Source organism: Protopterus annectens, chromosome 11.part0 (assembly GCF_019279795.1).
Source record: "Protopterus annectens isolate FY-2018-M chromosome 11.part0, PAN1.0, whole genome shotgun sequence".
NCBI classification, from domain to species: Eukaryota; Metazoa; Chordata; order Ceratodontiformes; family Protopteridae; genus Protopterus; species Protopterus annectens.
In genome coordinates, this window is record NC_056745.1 from 1,111,010,932 (window position 1) to 1,111,032,316 (window position 21,385).

Sequence of the window (21,385 nt, forward strand, 5' to 3'; positions counted from 1 at the left end):
AAGTTTGGAGAAAAGGATAGAGTGGGAAACTGTGTCAAAGGCTTTGGAGATCTAAAAAGAGGCAGGACACTAGTCTGTCATTGTCTCTAGCAAGGGAGATGAGGTTGGTAAAGGAAATGAGTGCTGTGGTAGTGCTGTGATTTAAGCGGAAACCATGCTGGGTAGGCGTGATCACATTTTTTGAGTTAGATAAGTCATGATTTGTTTGTTCCAGAATTTTAGAGAGTGGAGAAAGAATAGCAATAGGATGGTAGTTTGAGAGCTCAACAAAAATGCCACCTTTGTGAATAGGTATAATATGGGATTTTTTCCCACAAAGTAGGGAGGTAGAATTCACTAATAGATCGATTAATGAGGATGGAAACAGGCAAGCTATAGAATTTGCAGCTGCCTTTAGAAAGAAAGGTAGCAAGTTGTCAGCAGATGGGGAACAAGGTTTGAGTTTAAGAAGAAGCTTTCTAATATGACAAGTTGGAATGGGTTTGAGAATAAAAGGGTGGTTATGAAGTATAGGGGTTGTGGGAAGTGAGGGGAATGGAAGGGTTGGATGTATTCAGAAGTTTACTGACAGAATCAATGAAGTATGAACTGAATCATGAAGTTATTTTGGGACAAAAGCACTTAGTTTTTATATTATACACTTTATTAACACTTTTGGCCTTTGTGCTTATTTTGTTTTTACTTGAATTGTTTTTGTTGCATGTTGTTTTTGGTTTATGGAAGAGTTATTTTATAGGGCACCCTGTCAGGGCATCTACCATTTTAGCTCCTTCCCTTACATCCATATTGCTTGTAATTAGGCTACTCCTATTATGTAAGGCAAAAGGGTAACCCAAGTTGAGGTAGTACAGCTGCATGAAATAGTTACCATAGCAACAGAGCTTAGAGAGGAACAGTTGCAGTACGTCTATGACCCACCTTATACTTGTTTGTTTCTTTGGAACTTTCTGTCCATCATTTTTATGTATAGCAGTAGAGTTTATGTAGATAGTTCATCTATATAAATGGTGAGAAATCTCAATTAACCATAGCCAGAAAAATTGCAGATGATGTGAGGATGTGTTCTTGTTATATACTTGCTGAGTGGCTAATACTAATGAGTGTCTTTGCAGCTTCACAATGAGAGGGGTTTACTGCCAGAAAGGATCAGCTATATGGAAATGGATCAGAGGATTCCTGGATTTTGTAAACGCAAACTCTCTGGATCAGCTTGTCAATACACCAACCAGAGGTGCAACTATAATGGATCTGTTCCTCACTAATATGGGAGAGTGCTGCACACCCCCTAGTGTAATGTCTTCTCTGGTAAAGTCAGACCACAAAATGGTCTCCTTTGAAGTAAAAATGAAACCTGGAACCCTAGCCAAACCTGGAATATTCAGAATCTACTCTAAGGCTAATTTTCTGCTATTAAGTGATAACCTAGCAAAATTTCAAGCCCTCATCGCCCCTGAGAACTCTGCTGCCTATGCAGAACTGTTCACTGAAACCCTATACAAGCATGTTAATAGCTGTATAGAGGCAGCTGTACCACCAGGAAGAAATACATAACTAACTAAAAAAATAAACCACCCTGGTGGAATCACATAATCAATAAGATGTATAACAGAAAGAAAAAAAACATGACAAAAATTAGGAGGTACAGCACCCAGCAGGATAAAAGCACTCTCATCAAACTAAACAAACAACTCAAAGGACAAATATTGTCCACAACAGACACATTTGAGGTAAATTTGGCCTCTAAGGCCAAGGACAACCACAAGGCATTTTTAGCTATGTCCACAACCTCAAAGGCAATACATAATTGTGTGCAGAGCTCATTGTAAATGGAGCCACCTATACTGAGCCAGAAGATATAGCAAACCTACTGAATGACAAATTCATGTCCAACTTTACCCCTTTCTTCCCCTCAAACTTCCCTCAGAAAATACCATCAAATATAACTCCCCCTCCTAATATTATTAGAGAACAGGTCCTTAATGCTCTCTAAGGCTAAGAACACTGCATCAATGGGCTCAGACATCCCAGAATGTATCAAAATAGCATGAAACATGATGTATCAGGCTCTCTTGAATTGCTATTAACAGTAGCCTCTAAACAGGCTTCATGGAGAACAGTAACAGTCATTCCTCTGCACAAAGGTGGGCCATCTACAGACCATGGAAACTACATACGCATAAGTCTCACTAGTCTCATATGTAAAGCCATGGAAAGAATTATCATGGAAATGACCAATAATAACATAGTAAACCTCCAGACACTGGACCTAACCCAGTTTGGTTTGGTCAAGGACAGATCGTGATTACTGAGCCTTGTGGACTTCTTTGAGAAGGTCACCAAAGCAGTGGATGAGGGAAGAATGGTTCACACTACCTACCTTGACCTGGCCAATGCATTTGACACAATACCCTACTTGGGCATGTTAACAAACTCAAGAGGATAGGTACAAACCCTTATATCAGAAGGTGGCTAGCCAACTGGCTCACAGGTAGGACCTCGGAAGTTAGAATTGGGGAAGCCACCTCTACAAAGTGGTCTGTCACAGGCAGAGTCCCTCTGGGATCAGTCCTGGGACCGCTCCTTTTTGGCATTTACTTCTCTGAAGTCAATGCTAATGTCAATGGCCTCTGGCTGACTAAATTTGCAGATGATTGCAAATTAGGAGCTGTCATTGAATCCCACACTGACACAAATGTTCTTAAGGATGGGCTGACACAGACAAACAACTGGTGTCAGAACCATGGACTAAAAGTAATGCCAAAAAATGCATAATAGAATCCTTTGGGAAGTCATCCACCCCTGGTAACTATCCTATTGAGAACACACATCTGAGAGTTGATCCAGTAGTCAGGGACTTGGGGACACACATAGACAGTAATCTAGCCTTTGATGAAATCATTCTATGTTGCACAACTTCTAAACAAAGGTATGGCATCTAGGTCCAAGGAAGTCATTGTTCCACTGTATTCGGCATTCATCAGACCTGTCACTGATTACAATGCCCCCTTTGGCATGTACTTAACCAGGCATATCCAACAACTGGAACAGCCACAGAGGTTCCTCACTAAAAGAATACAGGATGTAAGTAACATGTCCTATGCAGACCGCCGCATGGGCCTATCCCTGTATTCTGTCTCCTACAGGCTGTTGAGGGGAGATCTATTCCTGCATATAAGGCATTGTTAGACCCCACTCTGATGGATCTCTTGTTTATCCACAAAATAAACAGCTCCAGAATTACCCATTCTAAAGACTTAAATCTTGCTTGTAATATAAAAAGGACCTGCTGGAGAGACAGGTATGTATCCCAGAGACTACCCTGTCTCTTGTACAGGGTCCAATCCATGTAAAGCAGAGTTCCTCCCTAACACAATTCAAGTGTAACTTGGACAATCTGATGGAGAACAGGAAATTCATCCCTGGTTTGGCATATATGTCTCTAATGGTCACAGGCAGCCTGTAAATTGTCTATCTTGCATGTCCCTGCGTGTAAATGTTTCATCTCCCAAGCCCCAGTTTACACTTATCAAGGGTACTAGAACTTGTCAGAAATTTGGGATGCATGGCTAAGCTTAAAAAGGCCCTTGTGGTCATTAGCCTAGTAATCACGTATGAACCTATGAAAAGAAATCCAATTCATGTATTACCTGCTACAAAAGCCCCTCACTAAAATCTAATGTTAAGGTGAGTATCTCATACAGCTGTCTTTTCTCAAGTAATAAAAGCAAAGTGAGATGGATTGCATTTATTTTACGTGACAACCTTACTTCCATTAGATTCCATTAAAACCTAAGCTGAAGTGCTTGTCAGAGATTCGGTAAAGTGATGATATCTGCCCGTCCCTACTGACTGTGTTACTAGAATAACTGATCTTTGTTTTTCATTAACACAGAACATGAACATCTATGGTCCATCTTAATAATGCTGCTGAAATGGGCATCTGCTGGGTATATTTCTTAATCAATATCTCCTCATTAGGAGTTTACTTATTGAAAGAATTGCTTATAATGATTAGGCTTAAGATAATGTCCCAGTACTTCTCACTGGAGGCTGCTGTAAAGGGGACATCTTCTTTGGATCTCCCTTTCTAAGTAAACATTTCAGTCATAAAAAATATATTGTGCTGCATGTCAAATTATCATTTTTGATCCCCAACACCTGACCACATGAGCCTACATGCAAGTCCAGTCATCCAGGCAGCAATGAGAAATTTTCTTCTTAAGCAGTGCTGTTTCTGAGTATGTATGCCTGGTAGCACAAAAGAGATGAGTGTGCAATGGGCATTTGTGGCAGACTGACATTGACCTTCATGAGTGTCATGCTCCTTAAAGTAACTCTGTCCCCTTGTAAGTAACATCTACCTGTTAGGATAACAGAAAGGTGAACCCCTATGTCATGTACCCCAATCCTCCCTTCCAGGAAGAAGTAAAAATACTTTATCATTCTTCTCCCTATAGCATCCTGGCAACTAATCAAACCAAAGTCACCTGGGCTGTATGTTGAAGCTTCCTGCTCTATGTCCCAGAGCCAGATACATTTTCAAAACAGTACCTCTGTTTTAGTCACCTCAGAATAGCTATGCAAACTGCAAAAATGTTTGCACATCTGAATTCTGAATAAGAGCGGTATGGTATTAAAACAACAGTATTTTTATGTATTTACATTGTAATTTAAAGTTTCCTTGTGTCCATCTCTGTCCTTGATCATCACAGTATGCTAACACCTTTGGTCCTACAATTATATTCTACTTAGACACCCAGGTACCCAGGTCATCACTGAAAAGGTTCCAATAACTAGTTTACTTATCCATAAACAAAGAATAAATAAATACAAATAAAATAACCGGCTACCTACAATCTAAAACCAACACTACTTTATACCTTCCCTATATCTGTAACTCTCAATACCAGCCAAACCTCAAAGCTACAACAATACTACAGCAAAATTGCCAAAATCCCTTATATGGCCAATTATTACACTATCCTAAAAAAAAAAAAACTTAACTGGCTAAAACTACCTCATCACCTCAGCTAATTACAAGTGGCTGTAGCCCACAACCTTATACATAAACCTAACAAGTGTCCCAGACTACAAAATATCCTGCAACCCTACCTATACCCAAGAAGCTTATGCTCACAAAGCCCTACTATCCACTCACAAAGCAAATAACGCAGCAGGAGAAGCCCTTCATTCCAGTCACATTCCAAACTATGGAGCTCATTACCTCTGCCACTAAGACTCAGTAACAATCTGTGAACTCCTGGCTAAGCTTTTGCTCCTCACCATGCTAACTCTTACACAAATAACCCTCTCACTTATCACCCGTTTCTCACATTTTGTCATTTCCCAAAACATTTGAGCCTTAGTAATAAAAAGTTGAGTCAATTGTAAATAAAATGTATATAGTCTAAGATTCTTGCAACTACTGCTATATTTCTGCTGTTATAAGAACACTTTATGACACCACAGTCCAAAACTACCATTGTCTTGCCTGTAACTTATTAATCGATTTCCCTAAAGGGTAGATTACCCTAATGCAACCCAAATAACTTGTCTAACTTCAGCTTTAATGCAGATATTTTATGTTTACTTTTACATATCCGTTTTTACATCTGTTCCAGTACAAATGCTTGTATATAATACATTATTTTGCAACATGACAATTCAGTTGTACCGGTATGACTATATTGTACCAGTGTGGTTGTGCTGCTGTGAATGTATTTTTTTATTCAACATGCTTTTATATAATACAAACCAATTCAATATGCTATTTTATATCATTTTCTAATACTGCATAGTCAGATATGATACTAATGTTTAATTTACTTGGGTTAACTTGTATTGTATCTTGTGTTATATTGTACCAGCGGAGCTCTTCTCCCCAGGCTTCTGCTGAAAAGGCATTTTATACCCAGGTGGACTTTCCTTGTCAACAAATAAATACATAATAAAAATAAAAATATGCTCACCCTATAAGGTTAGCTACTGTTAACTGAAAAACTATTCTGTCAAGCATGTCAATTTAAAGTCTAGGGGTTATGTCAGAACATTTTTTTCTCTGGAACCCTGTGTTTAATGAGGAAAAGAACAGTTTGCTTACCATGTTAATCTTTAGTGCGTAAACAAAGATGAGGTATGCAGAATGACTCTTATTTTTATTTTTGCAGTCAATTTATTTAGCAATTTGCATGACAGAAAATGTAAGAAATATCAGCAAGAAGAATTGCTGCTGAACTGAGGGCATGCCAGTAATTTGCAGCTTTTTTGGTTGTATTTATTTATTGTTTGTTTGTGCCTGTTTGCCTGTCTGTGTGTCTATCTACCCATCTATCATCTGCCTGGCTGTTTATTTTTCTTTCATGAGACAGAAATAGCATTTATATTACTTATCTCTTATACGCAGCTTCTTATTTTGGGATTGCATTGCTTGTTAAATTGTTAAAAACAACTTCTTAAAATAGAGGCTGTACTGAATGTATCCTGATCATATCATTGTCATATTTTCAAATACTTACAAAAGTATTTAATCCAGTAGGAATCTCCTAACTAAGGAAAAGAGAATATACAAATATGTGAATAATTATTGTTACTCCACCTTGTCTACAGAAGCTAAAGGTGTTTGGATTCAGGTATACATTTTAAGAGCATTATTGCTTAAACAGATAAATGAAAACCAAGTAAAGGACCTAAGATATTAGCCCTGTATCATTCTATATGCAATCCCAATTATGATCCTTCCTTAGTTAAAATAAAAATTACAGATAGATCTCACTGATAAACATAGATTTGAAATATTAACATCAGTCCCCATGCCTGTTTTAAATTGCATGGTTCTAATTTATTTTCTAGCTTCCGATATGGTTTTATCAATATATAGAACTTATGTGAAAATAATAATATTACTTTAGAGTTAGCAACATGCCAGAACCTGAATAATTATAATGAATATATAATATTTGAACTAGATACATTGATGGTATTTGATGAGGTGCAATTTACTTAGGACTCTTTGCTTCCTTTTGATATATGTTAATGCCATTACTAACTTATACAAAGCTGTTTTACATGCTTATTAATTAATGTCAGCTTTTTTCATCTGTTAAAATAATTACATGGACTAGAAGGGAATATCCCTTTTGCCCATGTCCTTTTAATTTCTGTCTAGAACATTTATTTCACTTTTTTTAATCGTCTTCATTATGCATGTATCACCTTCTTTGCAGCTGACATCTTATTTTCTTTTTAGTTATTATATTTTTTGTTTGTGATATTAAGCCATTATTCCACTTTATCAAAGACTGTGGTACAGTTTCAAATTATGAAGTCATAATTTGATAAATATGTTTTGTTTCTACTAGTAGACAATCCATATTAACTGAATCCCACCATAATGGATGAAATGTCTTATTCTAAAGTAAAATACACCTAACAAAAACTCTTCATCTCTCATAACCCTTCTACCACCATTGACTCAAGCAAATTTGATCTTTATAGTTGTGACAAACTGCTGTTAAATGATGTATCTGTTACCAAAATTAAAATATTTTCAAGAAACTTCTACTTCATCGTCAATATTTTATCAACAATACAGTTACAAGAATAGCCATTATATTTTTCAAACAAGTTGTACATAGTTTTCATTTGTAATAACACAAAACACAGAATGAGCAATACAAAGTTCTCTGAATCTGCCTGTGCTGGGTGGCATAGATGGAAAAACTCAACCTTCAACCCAGGCAATCCACGTTTGACTAGTAGCTCAGCCCCTTAACAGCACAAGGAGGATGGACATGCCTATACTGGAGGGAGGTCTACTTATTCTTACCTGGTTTGTAATGCTGATAGAGCCATTGATAAAGCCCTTCCAGAGAGAGGAAGCCCATCATGCAGTAGGAAACTATACTGGGAAAAGGTTTGTGTATGCCACCCAAGCCAGTGATAATAGCCTTTTTGGTGCTTGTGGAAAAGCATGCATGCATGGAACGAGTTGTTGTAGGTGGCCTTTGAGGTGATGTGAGTACCATATCATCAGTAAGAGAGAGAGTAGTATTCATAAGTGAAATACACTCTTATTGCCAGGATGTCAACAAGAGGATAAATATCCCATATGGATGCTTGGATGATGGTCCCTTAGAAGTTTGATGGTTAACAGGCACAGGCCAAAAATAATACCAAAATAAATAAATAATCTGACTATAAAGCAAACAAGATCTTCAAATCACCAGATATCAGATTGTATTACCCACCAAGCATATTTTTAAAACTCCTTAAAATCTCTGGTTATGCTCATTCTTTCATGGACACCAGTTTGGATCAGCTTCTTACCAGAACCACTGTAAACATTTTGTCATTTATTAATAACACATGGACTCACTCTAACAGACTACCTTCATTTCTGATTAATTTCACTGAGGATTCCAAAAATGCATTGCTCAGAAAGTACTATAACAATGTAATTATTGTTAGTCTCTCATAAATAATTGTACTATTGTTCTAAACAATATACTGGACTCCAACCTATTTAGAATTTCTATAATAATGGTGGCTTAATGTCTGCTAGTGACCTGTTGAACAAGTGGGACTTGTGACCTTCTTAAGCACTAGTAATGAGTGTTCATAGAATTGAAATAGCTCTTAGTTATTTCTTCAGATGTACACAAATCAACAAGGTCAAAAATGCTATTCCAGTCACCCACTAAAAATATATTGCTTGTAGGTATGGAGGCATCACTGAACATTTAAGTATAAAAAATGATCCTACATAGTGGAGGATTAAGTGCACATTGGATCCTGTGCATTTTTTATAGGCCATCCTGCCTCCCACACACATACTTTGGACCATGCATACATACCTGCAAAATTGTTTTAAATTATGTTTATTGTGTAGTAAAGCAAAATTTGTGTGTGTTTTTGTTTTAAATTTGAGCAATCATCAATAGTTTTTCCAGCAAGGAATTATACATTTACTAACCTATAATAAAATTATATATTTTAGGACATTTCAACAGTAAATGACTGCTGTCTTCATATGCCACCAGTGTTCATGCCCATCAGTTACTGACATTTGACTGTGTACACGTCAAGTGTCTAATTTTAATAAAAAATGGCCACAGTAATATATTCTTACTTGTTCTACACAACTGCATACCAGTCCTTTAAAGCCAGACTAATGTTGTTTAACTTGAACATGACATCCCTCTATACTCAATAATTATAACCCCATTGTTTGACTCTGTACACCTCAAATGTCTGATTGTAGTAAAAATTATTAAAATATGTGCATAATAATGCAGTCCAAGTATTCCGCCTTATTTCACACAAAAGTAGCCCAGTCCTACACAATTAGACTATTTAACTTAAGTAAAGGGCAAGAGAGTAAATTGCTTTAATCCATAAACAACTCCACCCCCACCCAGCAGTCATAAACACTTTACTGTGTACATCTCATTTGATTGTCTTAAAAAGTAACTGTAGACCTCATAGAGCAAGAAACAGGAGCATAGCCATAGAAAAAGCCAGAAATAATGATGTACAAATGCCCAACAGCAGGGGAAGTTTTTAAATAGTTCTCCTATATACTTAGAAAGTAACTAGAATAACAGTGTTTGCAATTGCATGCATTTTCTGAATGGTATGAAGTGTGAAACTCAAAATTCTGTCATTAATTAATGACTGTAATCCTCAGTGATTTATCAGAAAACCAAAAACTGTATGAGAAACAGATTGAAAATATGAGTCAAAATGTCAGGGACATTCTATGAAATCAGGGACAGTTTCAACTTTCACATAAAACAGGAGCCAGAGAGAGAGAGAGAAAATATTCCAACATAAATACGCACTAGTCTTGTAAAGGCAGGCGGATTAAACTGAGTAAACAACAAAGGTGTCCCTACCCCCACCCAAAAGTTATAGCCACTTTCCTGACAGTGCATAACTCAGATGTATAATTGTGATAAAAATGACTACATAATGTACAGCAATTTAGTTTCATTGAAAGAACAGCCACACAATAATACATTAATTTTCATCTTCCTTCACTCCAATCACATCAGCCTTACAAATCTACCCCAAAATAGTTGAACAAAGATCAGTAGGCAGTTATGTTTTACCTGTACTCACGTAGCCACAAAGTACGGCCAACAATTAAAGCTAATTGCTATCTGTTTACATATCTCAGAGTTATGACTGTATGAGAAAATAAAATAAAATAAGCCTGGATGAGTGAGCTATAGCCCATTTCACACAAACGTATAGTTGCTGGACAGCCACAGCCCACAATAAATTTCTCCCATCTTTCAGCTTAGCTGTCCAGTGAATACTCTTATTAGCAGGAAATTAAGAAACTGATTATTACATGTAAAAATAATTATTTGCAGGGTACAAGGCCCCTTGCAGACTCAACCATCACCATTTACATATACTAACCCTCAGGTCACTGTATCTTTAAATGGAGGGAATATTCCAAGGTATAATTATTTCAGAGTTAGTATATTCTTCTGTTCTGAGGATTGCATTTAACAATCCATGGATATACAATGTAAACCCAAAAATAAGTCCATGTAATGTTTGAAATGCATTTTAATATTGAATTTCATAAATGTCATTTCCATGGTTTATACAGTCAGTCATGATGGCTTCCAAATAAAGCACATTTTTCAGTGTTCTTTACATTTGCATTTGTACACCAAGGAGAAGCAAAAGAGGCAAAGTCTACCCTAAGTGCAAAGAAGAATGCAGGAACTTACTTGCAAGAATGTACATCTGATTGCCATAACTACCCATAGGACCACTGCAGGGCTCAGTAACACAACTGAGCCATCTGCTTTTCACTGTAAATTTAGTAAGCTAGTTTCAGTAATAAATGTAAGTACGTAGAACAGTAGCAGCTCCATTAAAGTAGCACATCACAGCCCTAGTTTTCAAAAATAGTAACAAAGAAAGTACAGCAGCCCAAACAATGCCAGCAACTAGAATATTACAATTAGTGATACATTAACTCTTTTACACGTATAACAGCTTTTTTGTACCTTTCCATTTATCGCCTGTAGCTTCTTATGGTGCTGTGGCACTTTAGGAATATGGATTCCTTAGCTAAGTGACTTACCAATTAATAACAGGCAGTATATAAAAGGGCAAGGTGTAAGAAACAAAATGACAGAAACACTAATAATTAGCATGCGCTGTAGTAGAGATATTAACCACTATTTGTCAGTTGCTATTCAGTATTTTCAAATTTACATTCATATTTTCATAGTTGAGTGAAATATACACTACTATGTGGAATATTTGAAATGCCATAGCGGAAAACAGAAAAATACACAATCACTGTTCATGTATAATTTATTATGCCAAAAATACTGCTAGGTGTTTGCTAGCAATTGTGAAGACATGCCATATTTCCATGTCTGTATTAATAGTTCTAAAACTAAATGTCTTGAAAACTGTAGAATAACATCAGGCAAGACCTTAGACGTAGGGGCTAAACTGTCACTGATACCTGAGCTTTAAGTTCTGTAACATGAGAAATACTGAAAGTTATTTATACAGTTAATTGTGCAAACAGGCTGCAAATAGGCATCATTTTCATTTTTCTATGAATATACTAGTAAATAAGCACCCAAAGGAATTTCTTGCCATCATGCAAAAGATAAGGTCACCTGAACAAAAGTGCTGCTTAATCAATATGTCTGTATTGTACAGTTTAAATGATACAAAAAGTTATTAAAATGTAAAAAAAGTAGCACTCTTGATTTTTCTGCATTGTGATGTATGTCAGTATTGATGTAACAACTGTGAAACCCTTCTTTTTTCACCATTCTCACTGCTGTCTCCCATTGCTCTACTATCTAGTTATCTATTTACACAGGTGCCATCTTCAGCAATGCCATGGCTGTACTGACTACAACACCTGGGTGCATAATAAGAGAACCAGCAGCATACAATAATTAAGCAATCCATTAAGGAAAATAATCTCCAACCTGCCACAGCAGTAAAGGAAAAGCTCACAAAGCTAGGAACAAATGCATCTTCAGAGTAGCTCCCAATATCGTCAGTTGCCACCCATTGCAAGGTAGACTTTGTGGGACCACTGTTGACACCGGTCAGTGTATAGCTATAGCAATTAATTTTATTTTTTATTTATTTAATTTATTTATTTAACATTTGTTGACCGGGAATGTCCGACTAGGTTCCACAGTGCCTGTTTTCAGCGGAGGCCCGGGGAGAAACGCTCCAGATGTCTATCGTTCTAGTTATTTATTTTAAGCAAGGAAACGTTCTATTGCTTTAAATAAAGAAAGGAAGAAAGTGCCCTCGGCTGATTAGCATCGTTAGCCTGTGTTGCACATGCACAAATGAATCATAGGCACTGCTAGTATATAGTGTTGAATGCTAGCTAACCTTTTTTTTTAATTAAAGCTAATGATTTCCTGTCGTGGAAATAGGTATTTCAGGGTGTTTATATTAAAAAAAAAATGCTATCTAAAATTAGCTTAATGTTACCCCCTAAAATATACACACACTCACACACACACACACACACACACACACACACACACACAAAACGCAGCAGTTGGGAGCCTGGCTTTGCAAAAGGAAATCAGCAGCAATGCATTTATTAGTACATAGTTGAAGCTGAGGAAGTAAACAAAGTGTGAATGTAATAGAAATACAAAGAATCATAAGCTTGTTCAAAGATTTGATCTTAGTTTGAAACAGGTAAATGGATTTACAAATTGAAAACTGCCCTTTCCTCTTGGAGAGAAATAAAATGGCACATGCCTATATCTGGGCTTTTAATGTGCATGTGTAGGTTGAGCAAAGCAGTTGAAAGCTATGATTAGACCGATGATCTCAGCTGTTTCCTTACTCATTCTCAATGTCTTTAATATAGGATAGTTATTGCAATATGTCATGTTGATTTATGTGTCGCCTGTCAGCTTCGTAAGGCTTGCATGCTTATGGCTTCTTTTCATTTGTTAAAGCTGAGCTTCTGACTATTGCACTGAAGATTAAGACAGTGTTTGTTAATAGAGCAATCAGCTCCTTTGTTAGCTACAGATGTATTTTTTATATCAGATGCGCATTGCACTGAGGACCCTTTTCGATGCACACTGAAAGCTCATTCAGGGTTCCAAGTTTACGGCTTCTTTCCATTAAGCAGCACTGCCTGGCTTCTAATTACTGCAGTGAGGATCGAGTTCATTCACTGCATCCTAAACAGTTAGTATCCTTGGGCTTTCCATAGCTGTGCGCTGATTTATTTATTTATTTTTTAGTTATCTATCTATCGTTCTAGTTATTTATTTTACGCAAGGAAACGTTCTATTACTTTAAATAAAGAAAGGAAGAAAGTGCCCTCGGCTGATTAGCATCGTTAGCCTGTGTTGCACATGCACAAATCATAGGCACTGCTAGTATATAGTGTTGAATGCTAGCTAACCTTTTTTTTTAATTAAAGCTAATGATTTCCTGTCGTGGAAATAGGTATTTCAGGGTGTTTATATTAAAAAAAAAATGCTATCTAAAATTAGCTTAATGTTACCCCCTAAAATATACACACACTCACACACACACACACACACACACACACACACACACACACACACACAAAACGCAGCAGTTGGGAGCCTGGCTTTGCAAAAGGAAATCAGCAGCAATGCATTTATTAGTACATAGTTGAAGCTGAGGAAGTAAACAAAGTGTGAATGTAATAGAAATACAAAGAATCATAAGCTTGTTCAAAGATTTGATCTTAGTTTGAAACAGGTAAATGGATTTACAAATTGAAAACTGTCCTTTCCTCTTGGAGAGAAATAAAATGGCACATGCATATATCTGGGCTTTTAATGTGCATGTGTATGTTGAGCAAAGCAGTTGAAAGCTATGATTAGACCGATGATCTCAGCTGTTTCCTTACTCATTCTCAATGTCTTTAATATAGGATAGTTATTGCAATAAGTCATGTTGATTTATGTGTCGCCTGTCAGCTTCTTAAGGATTGCATGCTTATGGCTTCTTTTCATTTGTTAAAGCTGAGCTTCTGACTATTGCACTGAAGATTAAGACAGTGTTTGTTAATAGAACAATCAGCTCCTTTGTCAGCTACAGATGTATTTTTTTTATATCAGATGCGCATTGCACTGAGGACCCTTTTCGATGCACACTGAAAGCTCATTCAGGGTTCCATGTTTACGGTTTCTTTCCATTAAGCAGCACTGCCTGGCTTCTAATTACTGCAGTGAGGATCAAGTTCATTCACTGCATCCTAAACAGTTAGTATCCTTGGGCTTTCCATAGCTGTACGCTGATTTATTTATTTTTTTTAGTTATCTATCTATCGTTCTAGTTATTTATTTTAAGCAAGGAAACGTTCTATTGCTTTAAATAAAGAAAGGAAGAAAGTGCCCTCGGCTGATTAGCATCGTTAGCCTGTGTTGCACATGCACAAATCATAGGCACTGCTAGTATATAGTGTTGAATGCTAGCTAACCTTTTTTTTTAATTAAAGCTAAATAAAATACTTTTTTATCATTTATCTTCAGCACATAAGCCAACTAAAATGCGTTAGCAGTATTAAAGAGCACCCCCCCTCCCCCTGAGCTATGGGCAGTCTGAATCACCTCTTTTATAATCCACTACTGAATCTGGGATACAGTCAATATATTTAAGCAAGTTAAATACTTACATTACCTGGGAAAATATGTAGAAAAATACCTATAAATATATAATGCTTATCAAGTTCATGTGTAACCAGTTTGTTATAAATCATAAAAGTTGCTTTATTCCAATTAAACTGGTACTTACACTTTATGCATTATGCATAGCTCTATTTGAAAGAAAGACCCATCAGATATAAGACACATTTACTGAGACTATTACAGTATTAAAATATTTTGTAATAAAGTATTTAAAGTTCTAAAGAAACTCAAATGATTTTGTCCTTCCTGATGTGTGCCTATTAAATGTCAAGAAAGAAGAACTTTCAGGCACAAGTTTCATTTTCATCCATGGTAAATCAAATACTGTCAATTAAAACACTGGTCCAGAACAGGATATACATCATGTAGTAAATGAAACTATTCTGTTCAGAAATTGTTAACATTTGTCATAATTTCAATGAGTTTCAGGAAATCTCTAGACAGTCAGTAAAATAAACTGAAAATCTAATCGTACATTTAAGTATGTAATTTTTGGAAACTGTAAATTTAAGTTTTCTTGTGTAGTTCAATTCAGAAAATGTTTCTTTTGTTGGCTCATTTAATATATTAACATTGTCTTCCAATAAAATGTTGTACATTTGAATTTATTTCTCATACCCATATTAGCAGTGTTACCAGAAATATTGCAGTCATGTTCCACTATTAATTATTTAGTTACATATGGTTGAAGCTACAACCAGATGAACTCAGCTAGTCAAAGCTATATATACGTGTGTATGTATATATATATATATATATATATATATATATATATATATATATATATATATATATATATTATTTTTTTTTCCCCAAGGAACAAACAACTAGGGTTACCACCTGTCCCACTTTGTGAGGGACAGTCCCTCTTTGGGCAGTTGTGTCCTGCAAAAAATTGTAAAAATGGCAAATGGCCTGAGATTTTAGGACAAAATGATTTCCTATATTTTATGTAATAGTTGCATAAAACAGTTATTCTGTATCTGAAACACCTAAATGTTATAAGAAACAGAATAAGCAACTAAACTGCTACAAGAATAAGCTTTTATTTAGGCAAAAAAGTGACGTTCTGTCCTTTGTACTGGCCGTGGGTATGTTTCGGCCTGCAAAATCTGATGTTTGTACCAAAAATGTCCCACTTTGGGCATCTGAAAAGGTGGCAACCCTACAAACAACCTTGTACCCTACCTATATATACTAATTTCATGGTTGCACAACCACAAAGGAAAAGAAAACTTTGAACAAAAAAGAAAGAATTGTACCATCCCTAATAGAAAAAGTTTTGAAAATGATTTCCTTTGAAAGAAAAAAAAAAAAGAAAAGAAAAAACAATGATCAGTTTGTAATTTGTCCAACTGTGATTGACTAGCTGTAACTTTATTCACCTGGTATTTGATCACTGATACAGAAACTACTTATTGTTGTTTCCATGTTAGTATTTGCAATGTGTTTATCATATTTCATACTGTTTGTACTATATTTGGAAACTTGAAGTAAAATGTGACTCGTTAAAATAAAGGTTGTATTAAATATGGCATGACAGTACCATACTGGCCAAGTTACACGTGGGGATGGCCAAAACATACCAGAATCACCACACCTGAACATCTTATTCTTATACTTGATGCCTACACACGTTACAGGGAAACCCTGAGAGTGATGACAGTAACATAACTAGTGATTCAACCAATTGTTGCACTGCAGACATTGTACTGTGGAAACCCATAAGGGTCCATTAATACTATGACAAAGATTTATTATAAGTGATAAAAAGTTATGCAACACTGTATGCCAGTACTATGCTTAAGTAAAAAGTGCCAGTTCTGTGGTGCAGAGAGATGGAACCCTCACCACAGCCCTGGTGACCGAGGTTCAGTTACTGAGCCTGAAGATCTGAGGAGGCAGTTCGCTGGTTTGAGAATCCAGCTGTGGAGGATGACAGTGAGTCACTCTTTCTGGGGGAGGCAGGCTGATAGCTGCATGGGTGTCCATTGTGGTGGCTAGTTGTTGCTGTTGCAGTACAGATAGACTATTAACAAGCTCCATTAAGCACTATATAACAATTTAGTGATAACTGAGTATGAGGAAATGCACACTGAATATCAAGCACTGCAGCTCTGCTTTGGCTGGGAACTGTCCAGCAAATATAGGAGGATTTAAAGTATAAAAAATATTCCCAACCAGATCCACTTTATCCCATAAGCAAGGGAGTGGAATAAAAATGTCCCCAGGAGAGCAACTGAGACTTGATGATTGGTTTTGGGTGGAAAAAAGACAAAAATTATGCATTGGTAAAAATATTTGTTTTAGAAAACAGGACATCTGATCTAATAAGAGAGTGGGGAAGGTGGAGCTCCTGTGCTGACTACAGTAAAATAAGCTTTATACAGTCTCTGCATGTGTGTGACCTTATGCTAATTTATGAATGAGCCAGGTAAAACAAACAGTTTTACTTTGTATAAACTTTGAATAATGCAATGAGAATATGGACAATTGTTGTGGTTTTCATGACATAATTATTAGTATTATAGACTTCAGAATGCCTACAATCATAGTAATTGGCTTATTTATTTATTTGTTTGTTTATTTATTTATTTCTGCAGGGTGGGATGTACATATTCCAGATTTTTGATTATTATGCAGCAAGTGGAATGTGTCTCCTGTTTGTGGCTTTTTCCCAAAGTATTGCTATTGGTTGGGTATATGGTAAGTACAGACCGCTGTCAACAAGGTCATATATAAAATTTATGAAGTACCACTGTCTCATAAAGACAGTGATGATAACAATATAAAATAACATTATAAACAATAGTTAGCTGTTTATTGCTTGTATATCTTAGAATCACAAAACTGATTTTTATAGCCATCATAGTTATGTATGCCATTTTATGTAGTAAAGGTGTCTGTAGTGTTCTTTAATGAGTTCTGGTTACAACAGCCATTTTAAGGTTACAGTTCTGTGAAGTCATTGTACAATATATTATCTGCTACTGTTAAGGAATACATGGCCTGTAAAATCATCTTCTTCTTTCGGCTTTTCCCGGTTAGGGGTCGCCACAGTGGATCACCTGTCCGCTCATGACTGGCAGTGGAGCTTTATGGTGTCGAGTTGCCAGCCTGGCACCCAACCTTCCACAGAAGGCACACACACATGCACACACTCATACCTAGGGCCAATTTAGAGTGTCCAATCCACCTACAGCATGTCTTTGGGATGTGGGAGGAAACCGGAGCACCCGGAGGAAACCCATGTGACCACAGGGAGAACATGCAGACTCCGCACAGAAGGCACTCCAGCCAAGGATCGAACCAGAGAACCTTTTGCTGTGAGGCAACAACACTAACCGCTGCACCACCATGGCCACCTGTATAATCATAATGTAACATATTATATACTACAGCTGGAGAGTATCTGTTCAGTTGTAATAGAATATACTATATGTCATAGTTATGTAATACTGTGTCTGTGCATTCATAATATGATGTGATACATATTACAGCTAGGGAGTACATTAGCTTTGCAGTCATAATTATTATGTATTAATGCTGATGAATACAGTGCCTGTGCAGTCTATATTACAATTAACTCTTACTGGTTTAATTTTCATAATACAGCTCATAGCATAAAAACTACTGACCTGTGAAACAGATATAAAACATATTTCATATTAGACATAATGTATGACTGACAACAAAAAAGCAAAGTAAAAAAAAAGCATTTTCTATAAGCATTCCTAAGCAACAGCATCTATCAAACTTAGGCATCAAGAATAATAAGGAACGAACTGTCACCACAGTGCACATGGAAGTCGAGGTGCTTAGTTATACTTTTTAGCTGTGGCTCACATGATGAATATTTATAAGAGACATAAATAAATGTGCACAACTACTGCATACCTAACTCACTCACATATCTCTGTGTTTCTCCTCGGCCTGTGTCCTATGTTGTCTCTTTCTCTGGTGCTTTCCTACCTGTCCCACATACTTCGTAAACTAAAATCACTCTTTCCATACACAGTCACCACACATTCTTGTCACTCTTCACAGTTCTCCGTACTATTTATACCCCCATGCCTTATGTACATCTTTTCTTAAACATCTCTGCCTGGACAATATTTTTTTCAAAATATTATTAAGGTAAATACTGCATATGGCACATGGTAAAAACTTCAAACTTTCCGTCATTTAGGTTAGAATTCAGAAAGGTTACTGCCAGTCTGACCCCCATTTTACTGTTAGCGGTAACCGTTTCTGAATCCTAGGCAGTCTTGTCACAGTGCTTATCTCGAAGAGGTGCAGCACCATGGGGGACTGTCTCTCTCTGTCTGGCCTGCTACAAAAGCTAATGAGGCATTCTGGGGAAGCAACATATGGTAATGAAGCCATGTGTTCTTCCCTCAAAATGCCTGTGTTAAATGCTTTATGCAGCTGAGCAATTCATTAAACCACTCACCTGCGTAAATACTTACCACCAGCCATGATAATTAACAAAAGCTCATATTTACACATTACTTTTAAAGGGTGAGATCACATTAGAGATAAGTGCAAAGGAGTTTAGCAGACAGATAGTGTTGATTAGTGCACACATCTTTGTATGTGTGTGGCTGCATCTGTTAGTGAATGTATTGGCATGAATTGTGTCAGCTGAGTGTGTATGTTAGTGTATGTTTGTTTGGATAGTCATAGTAAGGGTGTTAGTTTTGAGATATGTAGGGTATGTGTGTACGTGTGTGTGGGGAGGTGAGGGATAAATGAGTGAGTGTGTCCATGAATGTGATCACGTGGGGGGTGATGAACAGAGAATGTGTGTGTGTTTGTGTGTGTGTGTGTGTGTGTGTGTGTGTGTGTGTGTGTGTGTGTGTGTGTGTGTGTGTGTGTGTGTGTGTGTGTGTGTGTGTGTGTCTGTGTGTGTGTGCTCGCTCGCAAATGTGTTCGCGTGCATGCATGTGCATTCATCTGTGTGTGTGTGTGTGTGTGTGTGTGTGTGTGTGTGTGTGTGTGTGTGTGTGTGTGTGTGTGTGTGTGTGTGTGTGTGTGTGAGGGGTAGGAGTGTCCATAACTCTTAACTCCCCCTAGAGTAATGAGCAATGGATATGAATGGGGGAGCAGAGTACTAGATACTAAGGTTGTTTTTCTTAAGTTTACTCACTGGAAAGGTAATAAAACAACAGGTTTTGCTGCATAGAAGACCACTAGACATTTTCTACATATTACTCTAATCCACATATAAAGTTAATAGAGCTACAGGTCTTGCATCCATGTGCATTTACTGAACAATAAGATGAATGGAACTCTAATGTCAGGTAGTATTGATTAACTGTAAGAGTCTGTGATGTACAGGGGTTATGCTCAAAACTTCCAAACAAAAACAGGGGGAGCTGCAGACAACACCAAGGAGTCTTTATGTACATTACTTTAATCTATTTAAGAGTTAATAGATCAACAGGCCTTAGCAATAAAGAAGAAAGAAATTCCAAAGGCTAACAGCTGATTGACTGTAATCTTTCATGATTTATTAAGATCAGGGGAAAAATAAAAGGCAACATCAGGGGTATTCTTTAAGTTCAAGAACAGGTTTAAGATGCATGGTGGAGTGTGTGTGTGTGTGTGTGTGTGTGTGTGTGTGTGTGTGTGTGTGTGTGTGTGTGTGTGTGTGTGTGTGTGTGTGTATGGGAGTAATAAATGAGGTGGTCCAGTGCAAATGTGCTATATTGGCTGCCCACTGTGATTACTGCAAGAGCAGTAAAAAAGGGCCAGTTAGCACTTACAGTATTCATTGAGTGATTTAGAGACATGCAAATTAGATTAGAATCAGTTCTTTCTTCAATGTGGCTAATGTGTCTTTGAATCGCTGGATTCTGCAGTCTTCCTAATAGGTCCTTTTTAAGGCAGCCTTATTGGCAGGCCTGTCTCTGAATCCTGGCCTTAATCTTTGATGTCTTTCTAACAACTTTGCCATGTCCTTTCCAAATATCCTTCTGAAAGTTAGAAACATTTGACTAGTCACCCCCCCTTTTCCCACTTGTTCTCCCTTCTTGTATTTTTTACTCTCAGTTTTATTCTAAATGACTGTGTGTGTTATTTTTCTCTCTCTGTCTCCAAGAATTGCTTTACTACCTGATCACCTTCTAGTGTTTTTCCAGTCATGTGTCATTAAAAAAGGGCTTCTGCATCTCATACACAGTGTTTCTATTTCAACCTGTTAATACTGTGTGTTCTTTGTGTGTGTGTGTGTGTGTGTGTGTGTGTGTGTGTGTGTGTGTGTGTGTGTGTGTGTGTGTGTGTGTGTGTGTGTGTGTGTGTGTTTGTGTATGATGTCTGTCTGCTTGTCCTTCTGTCTCATTTTCCTAAAATATATATTTTAAAGAGATACACATTGGGGGTATTAGCAGTGACAAGGTTGTCATCCTGTCTTAGGGTATTAGCTTAGGATATACACCCAGCCTTCTGGGACCACATATGCTATGTGTGGAAAAAACCTTTGAAACAAAATGCTTTTATCATTTACAGTGCTCATTAATACTGTGATCAACAGCTGCTTCCCAGACCCTCTCCCCTCCCCAGCCAAAGTGTGTGGTTTCCCTCCGGGATTAGGCTTCACTCCGGTGAAGGGCAGGTGCAGAAGATAAATTAGACTCTTGTGTAGCATCATTTTCAGCTGCTTGATGGGAGATTTTTATGCACTT

General features: G+C 37.0%; 1 protein-coding gene across 1 annotated transcript in view; it reads left to right on the forward strand.

The window, feature by feature from the left end:
* The window catches only part of LOC122815716 (sodium- and chloride-dependent GABA transporter 2-like), a 925,986-nt gene that overhangs the window by 864,613 nt on the left and 39,988 nt on the right, over positions 1-21,385 (forward strand). The window contains exon 12 of the mRNA XM_044088464.1: positions 17,303-17,405. Coding sequence (XP_043944399.1) covers positions 17,303-17,405 — 103 coding nt within the window. The remainder of the gene's footprint in view (positions 1-17,302; positions 17,406-21,385) is intronic.